The following is a 19787-nucleotide window of genomic DNA, read 5'->3' as shown; positions in this document are numbered from 1 at the left end:
AATATTTCCAGTGAATACTAGTGTTTGACTGTAACAAAACCTTTCTTGATTAGTGGCTTCTAAATGCCAAGTGAGAAGTGGCACCACCTACATCTCAAGGCATAGTGCTCACCACAGCTTAAGTCCTACGCAGAAGCACCATTTGTTCAAATTGCAAGCAGAAGTCTTATGACACATAGTAGTAGTCATTTTATTAAGAACATCTACACTGTGATGTGAAAACTAAATTGGTGCAATTTTGATTGGACAATGCATTATAATGAGCTGTTTCTATACATTTGCATACATTCTTACATAAATTAAGCGGTTTTTTTTACACCATTCCAAACTTTAATGAATAAATTAGTATTGTCTTTTTTGCACGTATTGAGTGACACGCCTTAAACCGATTTGAAATATAGCTTGGTAAAAATGTGTTTTTTCTTTGCAGATTAAAATTATATATCCACATTTGTAGAGTTATTATAAAATGGAGCATGCTAAGAGGTTTTTGAAATTTTGAATTAAACAACTCCTAATATGTAGTTCGAGTCACTTCTGAAGGCGTGTCTCGTGTTGTACGTTGCACTAGTGCCTCTTGTGGCTACATGGAGTACTGCGCGACGTCGGCGTCCGTGTGTGCTCGTGCTTGTGCTCGTGCCCGGTGCTTCCACTCGCCTGTCATCATCACCACCATCAGGAGGAGGAAACTCCTCCTAAGCAGCAGACAGCGCATTCTGTCGCCTCTCCAGCGCAATGGTTTCTTGGATCATCTCCAGAATTGTGGTGTAAGTCATTCATTAAAAACAATTAATATTTCACTCGTGAGCATGACGATAATTGCGAGATTGCTTTGTTTTGTTGCCTTTTGCAAGGCGACGCTCGACAGACTCATTACTCCTTCGAATCTTGAAGCAGGAAGGCTTTTTTTTTTTCTTGCTTTTTTTTTTGGGTAGTATGCAATGCAAATGTCACTCGATGGTATGAACCAGACTTAGAGGAATGCTAGAGGTGGGCCTGTTTATTTTTATCAAGCATTTAGTAGCTGCCTGACGCTCTCCGGTGTTTTGTTATTATTATTCTCATTACATTAGCCAAATAAGCGAAGCACCAATGTGACTGGGCGGTTACTCAATCATAACACGGAGAAGGAAAAACACAATAAGGGATGGGTCAGTCTTCTCAGGTTACAACCATGTTATTGAGAGCACAAAAAGAATAAATGTTCATAGAAATATATACCCCTCCCTACATCACACAAATGAAATTAAATCTCCTATTCTTACTAAATTGATTTAACCCTGTAATGAATGAGCGCCATATCATGCTGCAGGGTGGGCGAAGCCTCACAAAAAAAAAGCCAATTAAATATTTACGTGAGTTTTTCATTCACAGTGGCCTAACCCAAACTAAAACCTTTGTGTACGTACAGTAGACAAAATGGTGATCTCCCGACAAGTGGGTTCTATTTGTGCTGAGTGCATGTGGGTCAGTAACTTGATCGGCTCGTCCTCAGCTGTTGGCTGGGCCACGGTGCGCCTTTAGCCGGGTCGCAGGTGTCTTCACGCAGGGTAACTTTTGCACATTCGAATGGGCAAGGGTGAAAGAAAAAAACAACAACAACATAGCTTACCTAAGTCTGACTAATCATTTGGAACTTTATCATAAGCACTGTAAGTAAGATGACGTCATTGGTACATCATTATGACATAGAGACATTGTCATGCTTTATGTGGCATGAAGGGATAACATTATATGTCCCATTCTTTATTCTTCCATAAATTAATACTGTGGTGGGATTAACATTGACTACAATGTTTACCTTTCCACAACTAATACATGCTCTGTTCACGTATGTAGATTCATATCTTTTAATTTTCTCTTAATGTAAATTTTCATGTTAATATCGTTTTCTTGCAGACTTGTGTTCGGTACGCTTTATCCTGCCTACTCGTCTTATAAAGCCGTCAAGTCCAAAGACGTAAAGGAATATGTAAGTGTCTTCTGTTTTTAATTCAGTATTCATCTATTTTTTTTTTTTGTACTATTTTTGAAATGCCACAAGATGGCACTAAATATTTGTCTAATAGGAAAGTAGTACATTGGTGTCACGGGACTAAGTTTAACAGTTGAGACAAATGTTGTATGTCGGAGTGGAGATCAATTATTTATTTATCTATCTTTGTAATCATCGATTGATTTCCCTGTGTTTTAGGTGAAATGGATGATGTACTGGATAATATTTGCTCTATTTACATCTGTGGAAGCATTCACAGATATGTTTCTTTGCTGGTAAGTAGTCTCGATAATAACTATGACTGCGATTGAAAGTGATTGTGAGCGGTCAACCTTCTTGACTTGTTTGTGTGTCATCGCATTCACACCAGGCTTCCTTTCTACTATGAACTGAAGATAGCCTTTGTGGTGTGGTTATTGTCGCCGTACACGAAAGGCTCCAGTGTGCTCTACAGGAAGTTTGTCCACCCTACTCTTTCCTCGAAAGAAAAGGTGAACATTCACAATTTATTTGGCCACTTCCTGTTGTCCAAAGGGAAAGTGACGCCATCCATGGCTTTGGATTTTTACGCTATTGATTCCCCTCATTAAAAGCGGTCTCGGGGAAAAATGTGGTTTTGTGTTCATTGACTCCATCTGTGATGGAATGAGTTTGTGATCTGAGATGACTCTCTCTCTCCGAGAGACACAATGTGTTATTGTTTTGCGGCTTGTCCCAGGATATTGATGACTACATCTGCCAAGCCAAGGACAAAAGCTATGACACCCTGGTGCATTATGGGAGAAAGGGCTTGAATGTGGCCGCCACCGCCGCAGTCATGGCTGCAACAAAGGTACTGCAGACTCTGAACATTTTTTTTGGGTTTTGTTCTGACGTAAAAAGTGCTTGACTCAGAAATTGGATTTTTCCGTCAATTCCCCATACGAATTAGATGGCTGCTTTGAGTTGAACTTTAAATATTCCATTCAATCACTCACTGTATGAATTTACATACACATTTCAAATGGAACTTTCTATCTCTCCAACCTTATCCTGTCCTAGGGCCAAGGAGTTCTGACGGACAGGTTGAGGAGTTTCAGCATGCAAGATCTGGCAGCGTACGAGTCGGACACGGCCAGCTCGGCCCAACCAACGAGAACGGAAGCAGCAGCTCAGCACCGGGCGCGCACCATGATGCGGAGCAAGTCTGAGAGCTACACTAAAGGTGAGAAAGAGAGAACAGAAAAAAGGATTTTTTTTTTTTTTTTGCGCTCAACGTATCCAAAGACTGGAGATATTGTTCGGTTCATTTTTCTTTCTTTAGTGCCCCCCCTTCCGACTCCCCCTGGCACATCTTCCTGTTTGGAATGGGCAAATGAGTCCTGTGATAACATTCGCAAACTACAGTAGCTGCTCAGGGGATTTGTTCCTTATGCAACATCATGTGAACAATTTTTCTTTGGTACTACTGTTCTATTTTTTCTTCTCTTTATTCTTGTGTCACTAAAATTAGACTGTATCATGATATTTTGAATGTCATTTCAAAAGATGTTCAATCACGATCCCATAAAAAGAAATAGTTTACTTTAAGTCTAGTGTTTGGGTTTAAAATTAGGGTTTCAAACTAGGGTTAGGGTTTCAAAATAGGGGTTCAAGATATTGTCATTGCACAGTGTGGAAGGACGATTCATAGGTTCAAACGTTTTAGTTTTTATGCTGACAGGACATTTTCATGGGATTAGCTGCCAATAAAGTTACTTTCAGATAGCTATTCTTAGTTTGCGATAAATGTCAGCAGTGAGCTCAATGTCACGCTCATGGAAAGACATTTACACTTTTGCAAATTGATAGTCACTTCTCTTGCCAGGTGTCAGCTTTGTTGTTTACAGGGAATTTCATATCAACTTTTTGTCCCTGATGGTCAAAATTGCTTCCATCATTTTGAGCAATCACAAGAATCAGTCAGTTGGAAAGTTGAAGGCAGAATTCATGATTCACCTCCACCCCCCACCCCCCCTTTTTAGATTTTGACATGACTGACTATGAGGTGTTGGGATTAGACCAAAGAGAGCCAGAGGACTCGCTGACACCTGATCCCTCCCCGCCCTCCACGCCTTCTCCCACTCCTCCAGATCTGGAGGAGCAAGAGAAAAGAGCCAAGGGTGCGAGGGGGGCTTCAGACTCGCCTCAACTCGAGCTCGCAAAAAGAAAAGCTCCCGAGGTACCCGGTCTGCCTGGTTACTACGAGTGCTCAGCTGCCGCCTGCCTCTAACATGCCCCCCCGTTGAGTGATCCTCCACTCACGCAATTTAAAAAATAGTTTTAAAATGCTGTGTCACTAAATGATCTTCATGCTTTAGTGCATTTGCAGCTGTTAACACTTAGTGAGGTCGAATTGGACTTGTTGTGACTGCATTTGGAAACGTGGCATGTAAAGGTCAAGTCGAAAGAATGTATTGATGTGGATTGACAAAGTGCATTTCATCACATATTTGTTTTATGTATCATGTTTGTCTTAATGATTCATCAGAATGAATTTCCTGTTTAAAAAACACTTGCAGAAATCGATTTCTTAAAGAATTAATATACAGCTTGAAATATACATCAACGTGATTTTTAGATCATTTAGATTTTGTTTAAAGGTAAGAGAAAATTTGCAGAACTCCTTATGAATCTGTTCTGAAAAAAGGTGAGTGATGATGATATTTTAATATTATAAAATTTAAAATTAAAAATGCAAAATTTTGTAAATTAATGTACTCAAATGTGATTCAATCAATAGGGCAATTTTTAAATCACTTACAAATTTAGCATTAATTTAAAAATTAATTAATAATTATTTAAAAAAAAAATCATGTAAGAGTTTTTTATTTTTATTATTGTTGATAAAAGCCATCAAGTGCTTTTCTCGATCATGTGGCTGATGTTTGCTTATCTCTCTCTGTAGCCTCCTCTTAGGGTCTTAAGGCCTCTCACGAGATCCAGAAGCGCCGTGTGTTCTAACACCAAAGCCATGTGAGCGGGTGGGCCATGCACATCGACGCCTCCAGCTGCCTCCAGCTTGCTGCAACACGTAATTTTGTCAAAAAAAAAGAAAAAAAAGAACCTTACGTGACTGAAGCGGCATTGCTTTGGAATTCGGTTTACCAAAGTGACCTCTGATGACATGTCGATATGATAGTTATGATAAATAAGGACAACAAGCGAGAGCTCCATGCTGATCAGACCTGCTCGAGGTTATTATATGTACAGTGTATTTTTTTTTTTTCTCTGTCAGGTTTGGTTGGGCACTTGCATGTGTGTCTCGCCGTGCATTTTTAGTTTTTGCTACAGAATGTACTGCAGCTCACTTGTCAACAGTCACGTAAGTCGCCATTGGTCGATGAATATTTCAAAAGTGCAGAAAAAATCGGATGTGAATCCGAAAAAGATCACGTTGTAAAAAAATCTAATCGCCGTGGTTAAATTATTTACCTTTATTAAAGCCTTAATGGGAAACAAAGTATCACATGACGATAAGTACAGTTAGGGCCATAAGTATTGGGACAGTTTAAATTTGGACTGTTAGAAGACTCATTTACCATTTTGGATTTAGCCATTTGTTGCAAGGTCTTGGGAAAATGAAAATGAGTGCCCCGATATTTCTGGACCTAACTATTTTTTTCATATTTTGTTCACATTAATTCATTTGGTTTGGAGTAAATATTAACCACTGCCCTTAATTCTAAATATTGACCCTAAAAAAAGCATCATGCACAGGTTTATCATTAAATTTGAATATTGTGGAGAAATTGATTCAAGCATCAACGAATCACTGTCACTTTCACAGAAGGGTGAATGATTTTAACAATCTATAGAAACCCTTATATTGGTCATTTATTAGGTCATATAATGCAAATCACAATATCACTTAGGTTGTATTTTCTATTTTGAGCATCTCTACTGTGGATTTTTTGAGGGAGATTTAGCAAATTCCCAATTTCATCATATATACTGTTTGTGTTTTTTTATGAGAGGCTGCCTGGGATATAATTCAGTATTACTAAAAAACTCACAACTGAAATGTACTCAAAGAAGTAATCTTGATTTATGACCCTGATGGACCTCTCAGCATTTTGTCTTCATATTTTATGATGTGACTGAGCCTTGGCAGCATTTGAGTATGGCTGTCTATAGTTTTCTTGTCATCAGTGCAACTTTTATGCTGACACAATAGCTTCTCAGGTACAACTGTCTTGTTTACACACCACGCCATTCACGAGGATGTTGTAGATACACTCGCCATGCACATTGAGTATCCTTTAAATGGATATGATTTTAAAAAAAATAAAAAGTTGTGTTTCAGCATTAGTATCAGTATTAGAGGTAACTTCCTTGGAGAAATATGTTCCCAAAACACTTAACCCACAAATACTCAAAATAGACAACAATCAATGTTTTTGATGATTACATCATAATTGCTCATAAATGTTGCATGTCCCTGGGAAGACATAAAATGTGAACAATTCCCCAGCCCCCGCTTTGAATGGAATTTTTCTGTGAATTAATGTGAATCTGTCAATATTATTAAATGCTTCCACTTTGCAGGGTAATCTTAAAGAGTTTTTGTTCTGGCAGGCCAGAATGACTTCAAATTGATGTGCGCTACATGGAAAGGTAGCAGCAGTGATGTGTGATGACGAGTTATTGTTGGTTCAAATCACTTGACAGTCATTAAACCTGAAGCAAATGTTTTAAGTGACTGACTTTATTGTTTTCGATTGTGTTTAAAAAAAAACACACAAAAATGGATGCAATGACTGTAGTTACATATTAAAGCAAGATGCCAATACAGGAATTATAATTTCAGATTCACTCTGTCATGATACTTCTGGTATGGATCGTCCACAAACCAGTTCCTCCTTTTCCAATATCGTGTTGTCATTTTATCTAACAATTTACATTGCGTTTTATTACAAAAGACATGCTCCCTCAATCGATTTCGTCTGGCCGCTTTCTTTCTCCACAATTTCTTCTTGTATCCAGCCTGTGTATGACATGGGGGGGAAAAAAACCCAACATTAGATCTTTGTAAATCAAAAACATGCAGAAATAGAATCATACCTTGCGACGTATCCAAAGGCCGCAATGGAGTCTCATGAACCGTTGTGTGACAGACTTTACTGACTTCCTTTTACCTTTTTTTACACTACAGTATGTCAGATTTCTGCTGGGCTGCTGACTCAAGGGGGGGATAAAAGCAGATACCCTGTAAAACAGTATTCAGAGTCCATTCATTCATTACTTACTCACTGTAAAGGGATTTCTCCATGGTGATCTATGTACCGTAAACTGCTAGTCTTTACCTTTGGAGGAGGCCACCCCGAGATGGATGGCAGACTGTAGCAGGAAGTGGAGCGTGTATAGCCGGGGCGGCACGGACAGAAAGACGGGGAGCATTTTGGATGAAGCCGGACAGCCGAGCCACGTTTGTTTTTCGAGTGCACAGTGAGGCAGCTAACGGCGACCTCAGCAACCCTGTCAAAGCACAAGGACATGGAAATGTGAGAACGACAACTCGAACCGACTAGTAAAAAGACTAGCATTGCTTCCCTGCACACTTAAAGACATATGATAACGTAAGTACCATGATGTAAGTACTACACCCCGTGAATATTCACAAAATTAAGGATAAAAACATACCCGAAAGGCTCCTCGCCAAGAAGGCCGCCATGTTTTTTTCTCATAAATACGTCACTACAGAGGCCTGGGCGGACCAAAATTTGTATAAGAAGGCTACCACCTAGCGGCAGCTTTGTGGAATCGCAGTACTTTTGAGCCTGCTTTTTGTGTGTATTGTAATGTTGTATATATTCTCTGGACTCATAAAAAACTTAAAATGTTAAGATGAAAACCTTTTATTTTATTTTTTTAAACATAGAAACATCTTTAAAAAAAAAACTTAGACAAAATAAAGAATTACATTGAGATACATAAAATATTTGTCATGTGCTGTCGTTGAGCATCTAACTGGTGGTTGCACCTACAAGTCTAGAAACAAACACACGAGTGCAAGGGAAAGCAATTATTCCAATAAGAAGTGCTTTTTATGAGAAAAGAAAGGCTCCCACCAAATCCTGGCATTCATCTGCTTTTGCAGCATGACACTCCTAATCCAATAAGCTCACCGACAAAAGGGACAGTGTTTGACAACTGTGAACCTATCAAACTAGAATGCCTCACACAAGAGGCAACACATGCTTCAGTCATGCACTCAATGTACAATATGTCCACTTTTGGCCTCTCCTTTGGTTCACCAACCAGCATACACGGGCTCTGCATCACAGGGAATTCCGTAATAGCGACCTTGAGGCCTCTCTTTGCGTAATAGCGGCGCACGGGATGCACTCAGCTCCCCATCTGTGTCTCTCATTTTGCGTAGGACCATTATAATAATGAAGAGTAGAGCCACTAGAAGAAAAAAAAGATGCAATTAAAATGGACTAAAGAGCTTGATGCTGGATGTTGAGCTTTAATGTAATATGCCATTTCGTTACTCTCAGGGTGGACCACTTACCTCCTCCTCCGATTACTAGTAAAGCAATGGTGACTGGGGCCAGTTCACATGCGTCCCCCGCTTTGCGAAAGAAAGTCTCCATGCAATAGCCCGGAGCTGAGCTGCCCTGTGGACAGAAGGCATCGCTCGGACAATGGATGGGGTTCACGTCTGGACTCTGGAAACATAACAAAGCCTGGAGTAATTACAATCCTAGACATCATCAGCACCATTTACACAATCGCAATCCCATACAAATTTTGCCTTCACAGAGGTAGAAGTATTTCTTTAATTGTCTGGTGGTTGCATCTTGAACTGGTTGCCAGTCAATCGCAAGATGTGTACTTGTCAACACTTATGTATCAAGTGTGCAAGTGTTCCTAAAATTTTGGTCTGTCTATGCATAGTCAATAATTTTGTGGTGAATGAGAAGTACTGACTGGACAGTAATGGTCTTCTGGGCAGACATTGCAGTTCTCTTGGCCCCAATGGATTTGGAAGGAGCCACTACTGCAGATCTGACACATTGTCTGATGAGGAGCCTTATGCATCCCTGTCCAAAAATCCAAAAATCACATCAACTATTAAAGCTCTCGACTGTTGCGGTTCTTATAAAGAAGACTCAACCAAACCTGGCCGACACGGCGTGCAATCTTTTGCTGCAGACTGCAATGCCTCTGACCCACCGGGACACATCTGGCATTGGGAGCAACCAGAGGAGCTTTCAGAGAAAAAAAAAAAATTGACAGGAGTTTGATTAACTAATACAGTTGACAACATTAAGCTGTGAATAGAACTCAAGCCATCTTTTCACAATTCACATCGAGGTTACACCGCACTAGCGACATGTGATGCTCAAATTGATTGACAATGATAGCGAATCTTTACACCGGTTATAAATATCTTGCATAGCAGAAGCTTCTAGGGACTTACTTGCAAAAACTCCCTCTTGAACATGGTTCACACGATGTGGAACTTTGCAATGAGGAGAAGAAACCTGAAAGCAGCACAGTCACGCTCATTTCTTCACATGATACAACCTGTTATGCATGGACCAAGGAAGACATACTTGCAAAATACGACATAACTAGCAGCAATTTGAGGTTGATTTAAATGTGTATAGCTATTTAATAGTTTTGTCATGATAATGATTATTATTTTTGTTCTGGAAACCCACCTGGGGAGCAACTTGCACAGATGTCTGCACCAGTGTTGTTGTTGAAGGTTCCAGCGGGACACGGTACACACAGTGGACTCCCGGTAAAACTGTTAGAAAATTAATAAGATTAGAATTTTGGGTGGAGGGATCCACCTGGTTAAAGATTCCACAGTGTGCTGTAAAAAAAAATAAAAAATAAATGTACCAGTACACCAACTTGCAAATTTTGAAATCACCCAGTTCAATTCCAAGTGAGTTTCTGATACTGAGTGAGTTTCAAGTATTTTTTTTTGCCTTAGCGTTGCTCTCATCGCCGATGATCTTACTTTGTGTAGAAGCCTCGACGACACGGCAGGCACTGCAGTTGTCCGGCCAGCGGCTGGTAAAATCCTACAGTGCAGGGTTGACAGGCTCCAGGAAATAGACATAGCCCAGGCTCAGAGCAGCATGCGCACAGTAGGGTGCCTAAAGATATAAAGTCAACTCTGCTCCCAAAAATTGTTCATCCGCTATACTGACCGTTGTCGTACTGCGATCCGGGGGCACAGGGCTCACAGTTGGAAATGTTGAATGCGGAGCAACTGGTGGTGGTGCTGCTGACTGGAGCGGAAGTTGGCAACAGAGTAGTGGCAGCGGGCGTGGGTGTGGTCTGACTCATCACCATGCCTGCAACACAAATATGTTTAGAGGTTGACTCAGAACTGCCGATTCACTAAATCGAGGCTCTCAACATTTATTTTCATCGCAAGGCCAAATTGCTGCACATTCACCTGTCTATAAAATACGGCCGTAAATATAAGGAAAACATTCTTATTTCCAATTTAAGGCTGAATATACGCTAGTAGGTATAAGCGCATCAGCGAGACAAGAGGGCACATTGTGTGGGTAATCACATTAGCCATGTGCTTGAGTGGAAACCATCTTCCTCAAGAAAAGCAGTTATTCAAAGAGAAGGGATCATGTGATTTGAAGGACAGAATTGGACTGGCAACAATTCTCCAAATATGAATCGAGATTCATAAATAAAAGAAGGAAATGAGGCAAATCAAAAGAATATAATGATTTCACTTTTCATTGTTTGTTCCTCTTTGTTAACAATCGAAAGCGTTTCTAGTTTAGTAATCTACAAAGCAAGAACTTGAATTAAATCAATATTATGGAAATGATGAGGCCATACATATGAATAGGAACACAAGTATGTTTTTTTAAACATGCTGGATATGTTTGTAGATTTTTATATAGACAAAAATACTCACCAATCAAGCAAAAGGCAGAGATCAGGGGCAAAGGTGCCCAACGGTCCATCCTCCTCTTGATGGTCCGCAACTCTTCTCCTCTTCAAAATTCATCTACAGCATCATCTGGTTCTTGACAAATCACTGACAACTTGTTTTCTTTTTCCCCTAGCAAAACTCACTTGAGGTGGGACTGGACTTCTCATTGGCGTCATATGACAAAATACAAATCATGTGATTTTGCTTTAGAAGGGGAAAAAGAGGGGGAGGGAAACTGGTTGAATTGGGTTTTTACGCAAGGCTTCCAGCGGGAGTGCTAATGTGGAAGGTAAATCCATTCGAGGTGCATTCACCACGTCTTTTTTTTCCCAGCAGTTTGAAAAGAGTTTAAGATCTCACTGACCCATTTTTTTCCTGGATGGGAAAATGATGCATAAATGATGATGAAAGATAACAAACTTTCTGTATATATAGTTAAGCAATTTTGATCCACAACTTATTTTTCAGTACTGGAAAATAATTTGAAAAACTCATTTACAGTATTTTAAAGATGCAATAGAAACTCTAATATTACATTTTTATTTATTTATTATATTAGTTTTTGTTATATTCTTATATTTTATTTGTATATTTTTTCAGAATCTTTATTAAAAAAAATCCTATAAAAATATAAAAATTGTGTAGATATTTGCTTTCTGAAAAGTATTTTACTGTGTTTAAACAAACAATGTTTATTATTGGTGTTGTAATGCAAATACAGTGCAATAATAAACAAAACACAGTTAACTTAATGACTCAATTGAGCAAACATGACCAATATTGTCTCATATTATCTTTCAAGTGGCTTCATATAACTTGCCAGTGTGTTAAGAATCTCCACAAATAAAATGGAATTTATTTGAATATATTTCTTGAAGGAGCTCCTCCTCTCTGAGAAATAATATGCGAGTCTTTCCTATCTATGTACTGTTCTAAGCATTGCTCCAAGTCCTCCCAGTTGATTTTCTTCAATCCATCCTGTGCAAACAAAGTCGTTATTTGCTATGACCATGACAACCTTAACACAAACACTAAACAAAGACAACAAGTCATTTCTTGTTGTGAATTTCACACTCACTTTGCCATGGCTCTTTATGATTCCATCGGGATGTGTCGCTGAATGCTTGGATGTCTTGGCTTTGTTACTTTCATTTTTCTTCAATTTTTGACACTCCTTCTTCACCTCTTCAATCTTCTTTTGCAGAGCCAAGACCTTTTTGTTCTGCACTACGATCTTCTGCAATTCCAGCTTAGATTTCTTTTCCTCCTCTTTCCTGCAACACAACCAAATAAACAAGTCGTTTTTCCATCCATCCATCCATCCATCCATCCATCCATCCATCCATCCATCCATCCATCCATCCATCCATCCATCCATCCATCCATCTCGCCGACCTGAGCATCGTGGCCATCGCCATGGCTCGACTGTGGAGATTGATATTCTCCATGTCCCCCAACAGCAGCTTCTTCTTTTTCTGCTTCTCCTTCTGAATGACACTTCTTTTCTTCTGCTGCTCGATGGCCTCTGCTTCCTTCATGAGGTACAGACGCTCCTTCAGCTCGGCGTGGGACATCTCCACCAGCAGCTCGTGACCTGCAATCTGATGGAAAATAAGGAAATGGTGACACGTTAGCTCAAATCGATCTTCCCTTTTGACTTACCTCTGTACGATCAAACATGTTGCATCGGATGTTGGGGAAACATTCCATGGCGTGGATTTCACTGATGAGTTCCAACTTCTTGGTAAGCTCTAACTTGGCCGCCTCTTGTGCTTGACGAACAATGTCTTGATTGTACACCGCAAAATCTTTGACTAAGGTTAAGAAATGAGATGGAGCCATTAAAATCAGATATGAGGAACCAATGAAGTGACGTGAAGGTGCGTACCGGCGCTCTGCTTTGCTTTCTTCACCCTCTCTGTAGCTTTTTGGGTGTTGCTGTGACTCTCTGTCACTTGCTGCACTAATTCTTTCTTTTCTTTTTCTTCCTCCAACTTTTCCTGGACTTTTTGTTCAGTCCGCTTAACTGTCTGCAATGCGGCAAAAAAAAAAAAAAAAGTTCATCCGCATTAGATAATGTGTTAGACTATGGAGGTCTTTTTTTTTTTTTTTACAAGTTGTTTACCTCTTCTCGTATGATCCGCGCAGCCTTTTTGTTCCGTTCTACTTTTTGTGCACGGGCCAAAACGGTTTCCCAATGGCTCAAAATAACACTGGCGTGCCTCTGCTCAATCTTTGCCAAAAAATCCTGATGGTCTTTCACCAGCATTTCCTTCTCCTTTTGTAGAAAAACCGAAGGCTCGTTTGCTCCTTCCACCAGATTCTCTATTCTATACAAATAGGTAGAAAAATGATCATTATTGATAATATAAGTTACATTTAAGTCATGTATTGATAAAGTCACCTCTGCAGCTTGTCCTCCACGTGGCGGTCATGGAGCACCCGCCGCCTCAGCATGGCTGCTGTATTGAGTTTGAAAGGATGGGCCTCCTGAAAATCAAATCAGAAAAAAATAGGTCAAATTGATGAATAATTATTATGAATAATAAGCAACTTCTTACCTTAGCTATGGGAGGAGGTGCTTTAGCATAAAATGCTTCCAACCGCATTTTTGATTCCATATCTTCTCTTAACTGGTACATCAGTCTCTGCGTTCCGAATGGACATATTGAAAATTAACAATATGAGAAATTAATAATATTAATATCTATTTTGTATTTTGGGTCCACACCTGTGTGCAATCAGTTCTTCTTGGTCTTGCAAATCCAAACTCTCTTGAATTAACCTCATATAGCAGATTCTTCAGCCACCAACAGAAAGAATGAATGAATCAGTACCCTTTATGTATCGTATCGATCATTTCGATATTTTCAATTGTTGTACCTCAGACATTTCATGGTTCCTTTGTTTTATTTCTTCGATGAGCTGGGCCAATTTTGGATTCCTGTATGTGCTGCCGGGTATCTGCACATATTACAGGAATGCAACATCCATCACAAACTATCATTATGAAGAACAGTTCGAGAAAAAACATAAATACATTAAATACGTTAAATTGTATTAATAACTACAAATGGGGTTGACTTGTTTGTGTTTATCCGGCGGAGGGCTGAGTTGAGGCTGACGTGGAAATGACGGTTTATGTTTGTAAAAGGAGAACTCCATCGGGTCAGTCGTTTTGGGTGGAGCTTTGCGTAATCGCATTCCTCCAGATACTTTGGCAGCAAGTTTCTCCATGAGTGGTTCAATCTCAGAGCGCTTCCTACAGAACAAACGTTATTCACAGCTTCACATTTCACGCCTTGAAATATTTTTGCAGATTCCTTTTTATCACCTGAGCAAGGGGTCGATCCAGTGGTCCTTCACATATGCAACATCATAGACACGATTCCACTCATCTTGTATCCAAGTTGTGAGGTTCATGAAGAAGAAACTCAGGAACTAAAATCAAGCACATTCTAATAATAGCTTACTGTCCCCCATGCTATTAACAGATTTCAATGCAATACTCTTCTTACATTATGCATGCTTTTAATGTCCAGAGATTTGACAATGTTGCTGAAAGCTTTAAGACCAAGGTCATCAAAATGGAATATGGTGAGGTAACAGATGACTAAAACAAAAAGAGAACATTAATACACCAGTTTTTGACATTTAAAATGGCAACAAAAGTGTAGCAGTTTAAACTTACCAACAAAATGATTGTAATAACGTTTGGATATAAGTTTGCCACCCTGGCCAACGAAAGGATTGATGACTATGTCCAGTAACTTTTTGTACTCGATGCATCCAGAGACGAGATCAAGAATGAACTTCATAGACTCGGGTTCCATGTCCTACAAAATGTATCCAGCAGTAAAGTTTGAAGAATGAAGATGTGTAATTAACTTGATCACATTTTATTTACCTGCAGCTCCTTAGCTGCATCTTCTATAAAGTCATCCAAACTTGTTCTCCCTGCAATAAACTTGTCGAGGAGGAAAATTGCCTCCTTCACAAGTTCTCCATAGCTTTGCTCCATTTTATACAATTAATCCAACATCAACATAAATTTGTGAAATCATCCAAAGTTAGAATAGCAAATAATATCTCAAACGTATACGGTTGATATGAGCCACGTAACGGCTGACGGAACGTTACGAGACGTCAAATATCCAGGCGGGGTCTAAATACAATAAAAATTGCAGGTCATATTACGTATTAATTGTGACGTATTCGAAAAACTTTGCGCTAGATTCAAGTTCAATGGGAAATTTGTCTACTCGCCATCCTTAATGTGCGAAGAGGCGCGGCACAATTAGAGTAGGGATCGATTCTAAGTGTTTATCAATTTGAAAACTCTTCATTTTTGATATTTTCATTTTTTGTTTATTATGATCGCACTAGACAACATCATGAGGTGACAGCATCACACGAATATGTGTCATGACAGGAGAAATTTGGACGTCACCAACTTTAAAAGTGTCCAAACGAGTTAGACAGGTTGATGTAGTAAAGATGATCAATAAAATCTGTTTACAGACGTATTGGGATCACGTGCTGCACGCAAAGTCGCGAAAACATCATCGACTGAGACAGCTCGGTCCAAATTGGTAAGAACTTCAATACTTATACAAAGGTTATTTTCTTGGACATTATTTTCAGCACAATATATAAATTGTATTTATATATATATATATGTATTGATAGCTATAACACCAGAGACGGCGGCGGGATTTTTATATATTATATAAATTATATATTTTATATTATTATGTTTTTAATATTATACACATTTTAATAAGTTTTTCTGGGACCAGAGACGGCGGCGGGATTTCTATATATTATATATTTTTTATATTATTATGTTTTTAATATGATACACATTTTAATAAGTTTTTCTGGGATTCCAAACGGGCAAATGTCTTGTTTTTGTAGAGCTTTCTTTCGGCCACTAGAGGGCACTAAGCTATTAGTTATGGTTTCTGACATTTTGAGTGACCCTTTCCTGTAGTATTTTTTTCCAGGTAATATCTTCTTCTGACCGTCAATGCAATAAGACTTATTGCATTGCCAACTTTTCCAATTTTAATTATTATTAGTTGTGTGTGTGTGGCCAGTGTTGTCTACACGTTAGGTTTATTATGGTAATCGCTGAGACTTTGTATGTTTACAAATTCATTTATTTTGGGGTTGTTTCCCTCTGAGATACAACTTGGGAGTCTTGCCTCTCGATATACTCTTCCAAATTCTGCTCCAACTGCTCCCAGTTGATCTTCTTCGATCTAGCCTATTAAAACAAGGCACACAAATAGAGAAAATTGAGAAAGTTGTAGTAGGAACAAGGCAATGACAACTAACTTACTGATTTGGATTTCATGTTTGTTTTGCTTTGGGTCTCTGTGTTTTCAAGAGTGTTTACAGCTGCCTGCTTTGGTTTGGTCTTGTTTAGATTTTTCATCATTTTTTTATATTCTTGCTTTTTCTCTTCCAATTTTGTTTGTCGTGCCATGACTGTCTTCTCTCGAGTCTGCTGCTGTCTAAGCTCGGCTTCTCTTTCTTCTTCGTTCCTGTAACATAACAAAATGACACTTTACCTTTAATTCTTGAGGAATGGGCATTGTGTATGTTCGCTTTTTCTCGAAATGAGTCACCTGAGGACAGAAGCTATTCCCATGACTTTATTATTCAAGTGAATATTGTCCATTTCCTCCAACAGCAGCTTCTGCTTTTTCTGTTTCTCCTCGAGGATGCAGTCTCGTTTCTTCCGCACTTCATTCATGTCTGCGTCCTTCATGAAGTTCAGACGCTCCTTCAGTTCAGCGTGGGACATCTCTCCGAGCAGCTCGTGACCTGCAGTCTGATAATACACGAGGTGAACTGTGATACATAATCAAATTTTAATGACTAGCTTTCAATACTCACCTCTGTGTGATCAAATTTGAGCCTATTGAGAGGACAATGTTCAATTGTGTGGAGTTCATTGATGATTTGAAACTTCCTGTCAAGCTCTGCTTGTGCTTCCTCTTGGGCTTGACGAAGGAGCGCTTGAGAAAACTCTGACACTTGCTTTACTGTTGTGAAGAAGTTAAATAGATTGTACTTGAATAGGTAACGCTGATTAATGCGCTTTTTCAGAAATGTGCTCACCGACACATTGCTTGACCTTCTTCAAGTTCTCTTTTGCTTTTCGGGGGTTCTTTTTACAGCTTTCCGACAATTGTTGTACCAAGTCTCGCTTTTCTTTTTGCTCTTGAATTCTTTTCTGTGTGTTTTTCAGTTTCATTTCAGACATCTGCGAGAAAGCCATGAAAACAGACGGGCTAATATTAAAAGCGTTGTGTTATCTCGTATTTTGTGAGAGATTAATAGATGTGCATCCACCTCTTCTTTTTTGAGCCGAGCAGCCTTCTTTTTAAGTTCTGTTGCTTTTTTGCGGTCTATAGCAATCTCAAGATGGTTGATTAGTGCGTCCGCATGCTTCTGATCAATTATTGTGCTCCTTTCTTGATAGTCTTTGTCGCGCATTTCTTTTTGCCACTGAAGAAAAGACGAGGCCTCATATCCCCCTCCGGCCAAATTCTCTATCCTGTCAACAAAGAAAATAAATGTTTAATTACTTTTTGCCAATAATATAATTCCCTTATGTATTGATTTGTGAAATAAATCCACCTTTAAAGATTTTTTTTCGAACTTTAAAGTTAAAAAAATAGAAAGGGTATTTATTTTGATTTTGATATTAACAAATGCTAAGTTTTGTTTTGTATTGCAAATATTTTCTTAGTTTGCAACTGCATTTCTAAGTGATGTAGTTATTATTATTAAATCATAACGAAGCTTTACTTCTGTATCTCGTCCTCCACTTTGCGGTCATATAGCGCCCTCTGTCGCAGGATTGTGGCACTGTTGAGTTTCACTGGCCAGGTTTTCTAACAATTGCAGAACAAGTTAATAAATATACAAAGTTTTTAACCACTAATGCTGCATTTCTCACCTTATTACTTGGAAAAGGTTGACTTTTAAATACTCTATTGAACCTGTGTTTTATGTCCAGCTCTTCTTTCAGCTTGGCCATGGCTCTCTACATTACACATTTCAATGGTAGTAATGAATATTTTTTTCCACCCACTGCTGAAATCAAAAGCAAGTCCATACCTTTGTTTGTTCAGACTTTTGTGGTCTTGCACATTTAAATGCCGTCAAGTTAGCCTCATACAGAAGCTCCTTTAGTCGTGAACAGAAATATGTCAACACAATTTGTATATATATAGAATATAATTTTGTGATAATGGCCAAATTACCTCTGTCATTTGTTGGTTCCTTTGCTTGAGCTCATCTAATACCTGAACCTCTTTGGGAATTGTGTACATGCTGTTTGGTACCTAGAAAAATCACAGAACTGGTGAAGACATCACACACTTGCCAATGTGAAATTGATTGTCATTATAGAAAAGCACAAGAGAACATAGTTACACTTCTTACTGGCATGTATTTTTCTGACGCAGGGCAGATCTCAGGCTGAGGTCGAGATGGTGGTTTACGATTACAAAAAGAGAATCCTATAGGCTTAGTGGTTTTGGATGGAGAGTCCGGCTCATCAGCTACGAGCTTGTTTAGGAACATCTCAATCTTGGAGCGCTTCCTAAATGACAAAAGACTTAAAAATATCTGCAACATATTTTTTAGGTGAAGTTTTCAGTGATTGCTTGTAGCACCTTAGCAGTGGGTCAAGCCAGTGGTTCTTCACAAATTCAGACTCGTAGATACAACTCAACTCTGTTCCTATCCAGGTGGTGAGGTTTCGAAAGAAGAAACTCAGGAACTACAAAAACAGAACAATTTACAAATAAAACCTCCACAACAGATTGGATCTTTCAGTACGATTATATTCTTACCCTGTGCATGATTTCATTATTGTTCAGAGATGTAACAATGCTGCCAAAAGCCTTAAATCCAATGTCATCAAGGTGGAATAGACTGAGATAACAGATCACTAAAAGCAATATAAATACAACATATTGCAAATATCTATGTAAATATTTGGGTTTTATGTCAAACTCAAACAAACTTACCAACAAACTGGCTGCGAAAAGAATTTGGTAAGTATTTCCCATCACGATTATAGAAGCAATTGAGAATTATGTCCAGTATCTTCTTTTGCTCAACACATCCCGAAACAGTAAGGAGCACAAACTCCTGACACTGAGGTTCCATGTCCTGGAAAACATTTGATAGTAAAGGTTTGGGGCGATTGAAATTGAACATGATCATATTGGCTTGCCTCCAGATCTTTTGAAGCATCTTCAATATAGTCATCCAGGTCCTTTTTGCTAGCTGGGAACTGATCAATCAGGATAACGGCCTTCTTGACAAGTGATCCATAGCTTTTTGCCATTTTACGCCCAACACAAAGAGCTGGAAAAAATACGAGTGAGAAGTTCAACTTAACACGCAAAGTCAAACTATATTTACATTTAATACACGCACAAAAAAGACAAAAGATTTGAACGCCGTTAGTGTTCTTGTTTTCCTTGTTGTCGTGGTGACGGGTTGCGTAGCGACTATAATGTAAACAGATGAACCTTAAAACACGTGTATGGCAATTCTTTATCTGACAGATGTAGACGATTTAAAATGTTTGTGTTTTCACAGTATTATCCTTTCTCAAATTTAACGGATTGGATTTTGGATTAGCAAAGCTGTCAATATTTTCATCCTTTGTCCACGGTCATAACAATAATTACGTCATGAAACATGACGTAAAGCCCTGTGCTGCCTTCCATGGCCATTGGAATTTACAATGCCAAAATGAACTAAAAACATGCCATATCGCCCTGTTTAAACAAAGGAATTTATGTGCAGGAA

The 19787-nt window shown here is 38.9% G+C and overlaps 5 protein-coding genes across 6 annotated transcripts; 1 reads left to right on the top strand and 4 right to left on the bottom strand.

Moving 5' to 3' along the window:
- The first annotated feature begins 720 nt into the window (after positions 1-720).
- Positions 721-6559, top strand: reep1 (receptor accessory protein 1). Of its 2 annotated transcripts, XM_085932584.1 has the most exons (8): positions 721-767; positions 1900-1972; positions 2195-2271; positions 2367-2487; positions 2715-2828; positions 3038-3200; positions 4000-4196; positions 4923-6559. In XM_085932584.1, the coding sequence occupies exons 1-8, from the start codon at positions 736-738 to the stop codon at positions 4992-4994; spliced, it is 849 nt and encodes a 282-aa protein (XP_085788710.1). In that variant the 5' UTR covers positions 721-735; the 3' UTR covers positions 4995-6559. The 2 variants fall into 2 exon arrangements, with proteins under 2 accessions (XP_085788710.1, XP_085788709.1); XM_085932583.1 differs by lacking the exons at positions 721-767; positions 4923-6559 and adding an exon at positions 1783-1831 and having other exon boundaries at positions 4000-4739.
- Positions 6560-6706: 147 nt separating this feature from the next.
- On the bottom strand, positions 6707-7751 carry mrpl35 (mitochondrial ribosomal protein L35). Its single transcript, XM_085932585.1, has 4 exons — positions 7658-7751; positions 7321-7492; positions 7079-7223; positions 6707-7001 (listed from the first exon to the last, which is right to left on the bottom strand). The coding sequence occupies exons 1-4, from the start codon at positions 7686-7688 to the stop codon at positions 6813-6815; spliced, it is 537 nt and encodes a 178-aa protein (XP_085788711.1). The 5' UTR covers positions 7689-7751; the 3' UTR covers positions 6707-6812.
- A 170-nt stretch (positions 7752-7921) lies between these two features.
- LOC147045396 (uncharacterized) lies at positions 7922-11158 on the bottom strand. Its single transcript, XM_085932307.1, has 9 exons — positions 10926-11158; positions 10189-10335; positions 9996-10134; positions 9688-9776; positions 9444-9507; positions 9143-9231; positions 8951-9063; positions 8532-8688; positions 7922-8425 (listed from the first exon to the last, which is right to left on the bottom strand). The coding sequence occupies exons 1-9, from the start codon at positions 10972-10974 to the stop codon at positions 8268-8270; spliced, it is 1005 nt and encodes a 334-aa protein (XP_085788433.1). The 5' UTR covers positions 10975-11158; the 3' UTR covers positions 7922-8267.
- A 494-nt stretch (positions 11159-11652) lies between these two features.
- Positions 11653-15302, bottom strand: LOC147045395 (cilia- and flagella-associated protein 99-like). The gene is made up of 15 exons (XM_085932610.1): positions 14851-15302; positions 14635-14779; positions 14462-14556; positions 14278-14384; positions 14028-14205; positions 13827-13907; positions 13675-13743; positions 13505-13591; positions 13348-13433; positions 13069-13273; positions 12832-12973; positions 12606-12757; positions 12339-12544; positions 12022-12217; positions 11653-11921 (listed from the first exon to the last, which is right to left on the bottom strand). Exons 1-15 carry the CDS (start codon positions 14962-14964, stop codon positions 11799-11801), a joined length of 1986 nt encoding a protein of 661 aa, XP_085788736.1. The 5' UTR covers positions 14965-15302; the 3' UTR covers positions 11653-11798.
- A 788-nt stretch (positions 15303-16090) lies between these two features.
- Positions 16091-19490, bottom strand: LOC147045394 (cilia- and flagella-associated protein 99-like). The gene is made up of 16 exons (XM_085932611.1): positions 19410-19490; positions 19204-19337; positions 18995-19139; positions 18818-18915; positions 18638-18744; positions 18405-18564; positions 18224-18304; positions 18078-18146; positions 17917-18003; positions 17766-17851; positions 17307-17511; positions 17073-17217; positions 16848-16996; positions 16577-16782; positions 16288-16492; positions 16091-16212 (listed from the first exon to the last, which is right to left on the bottom strand). The coding sequence occupies exons 2-16, from the start codon at positions 19315-19317 to the stop codon at positions 16105-16107; spliced, it is 1965 nt and encodes a 654-aa protein (XP_085788737.1). The 5' UTR covers positions 19318-19337; positions 19410-19490; the 3' UTR covers positions 16091-16104.
- Between the last annotated feature and the right edge of the window lie 297 nt (positions 19491-19787).

Source organism: Syngnathus leptorhynchus, chromosome 15 (assembly GCF_054491065.1).
Source record: "Syngnathus leptorhynchus isolate UIUO chromosome 15, UIUO_Slep, whole genome shotgun sequence".
Classification (NCBI taxonomy): Eukaryota; Metazoa; Chordata; class Actinopteri; order Syngnathiformes; family Syngnathidae; genus Syngnathus; species Syngnathus leptorhynchus.
Note: the sequence above shows the minus strand (reverse complement) of the source record. Positions and strands in the feature narration are given on the sequence as shown.

Coding starts and splice junctions, on each gene's coding strand:
- reep1 (XM_085932584.1), top strand. CDS start 736: ATGGTTTCTTGGATCATCTCCAGAATTGTGGT. Junction 2,272..2,366: donor ACAGATATGTTTCTTTGCTG/GTAAGTAGTCTC, acceptor CATTCACACCAG/GCTTCCTTTCTACTATGAAC. Junction 2,488..2,714: donor CTCTTTCCTCGAAAGAAAAG/GTGAACATTCAC, acceptor GGCTTGTCCCAG/GATATTGATGACTACATCTG.
- LOC147045395 (XM_085932610.1), bottom strand. CDS start 14,964: ATGGAGCAAAGCTATGGAGAACTTGTGAAGGAGGCAATTTTCCTCCTC. Junction 14,557..14,634: donor TTATTACAATCATTTTGTTG/GTAAGTTTAAAC, acceptor TTTTTGTTTTAG/TCATCTGTTACCTCACCATA. Junction 11,922..12,021: donor TCATAAAGAGCCATGGCAAA/GTGAGTGTGAAA, acceptor TTGTTTGCACAG/GATGGATTGAAGAAAATCAA.
- mrpl35 (XM_085932585.1), bottom strand. CDS start 7,688: ATGGCGGCCTTCTTGGCGAGGAGCCTTTCGG. Junction 7,493..7,657: donor CTTGGCGAGGAGCCTTTCGG/GTATGTTTTTAT, acceptor GTGCTTTGACAG/GGTTGCTGAGGTCGCCGTTA. Junction 7,224..7,320: donor CGGGGTGGCCTCCTCCAAAG/GTAAAGACTAGC, acceptor ACTGTTTTACAG/GGTATCTGCTTTTATCCCCC.
- LOC147045396 (XM_085932307.1), bottom strand. CDS start 10,974: ATGGACCGTTGGGCACCTTTGCCCCTGATCTCTGCCTTTTGCTTGATT. Junction 10,135..10,188: donor CGGATCGCAGTACGACAACG/GTCAGTATAGCG, acceptor TTATATCTTTAG/GCACCCTACTGTGCGCATGC. Junction 8,689..8,950: donor CAGAAGACCATTACTGTCCA/GTCAGTACTTCT, acceptor TTATGTTTCCAG/AGTCCAGACGTGAACCCCAT.
- LOC147045394 (XM_085932611.1), bottom strand. CDS start 19,317: ATGGCAAAAAGCTATGGATCACTTGTCAAGAAGGCCGTTATCCTGATT. Junction 18,565..18,637: donor TGGCTTGACCCACTGCTAAG/GTGCTACAAGCA, acceptor TTTGTCATTTAG/GAAGCGCTCCAAGATTGAGA. Junction 16,493..16,576: donor GGAATAGCTTCTGTCCTCAG/GTGACTCATTTC, acceptor GTTATGTTACAG/GAACGAAGAAGAAAGAGAAG.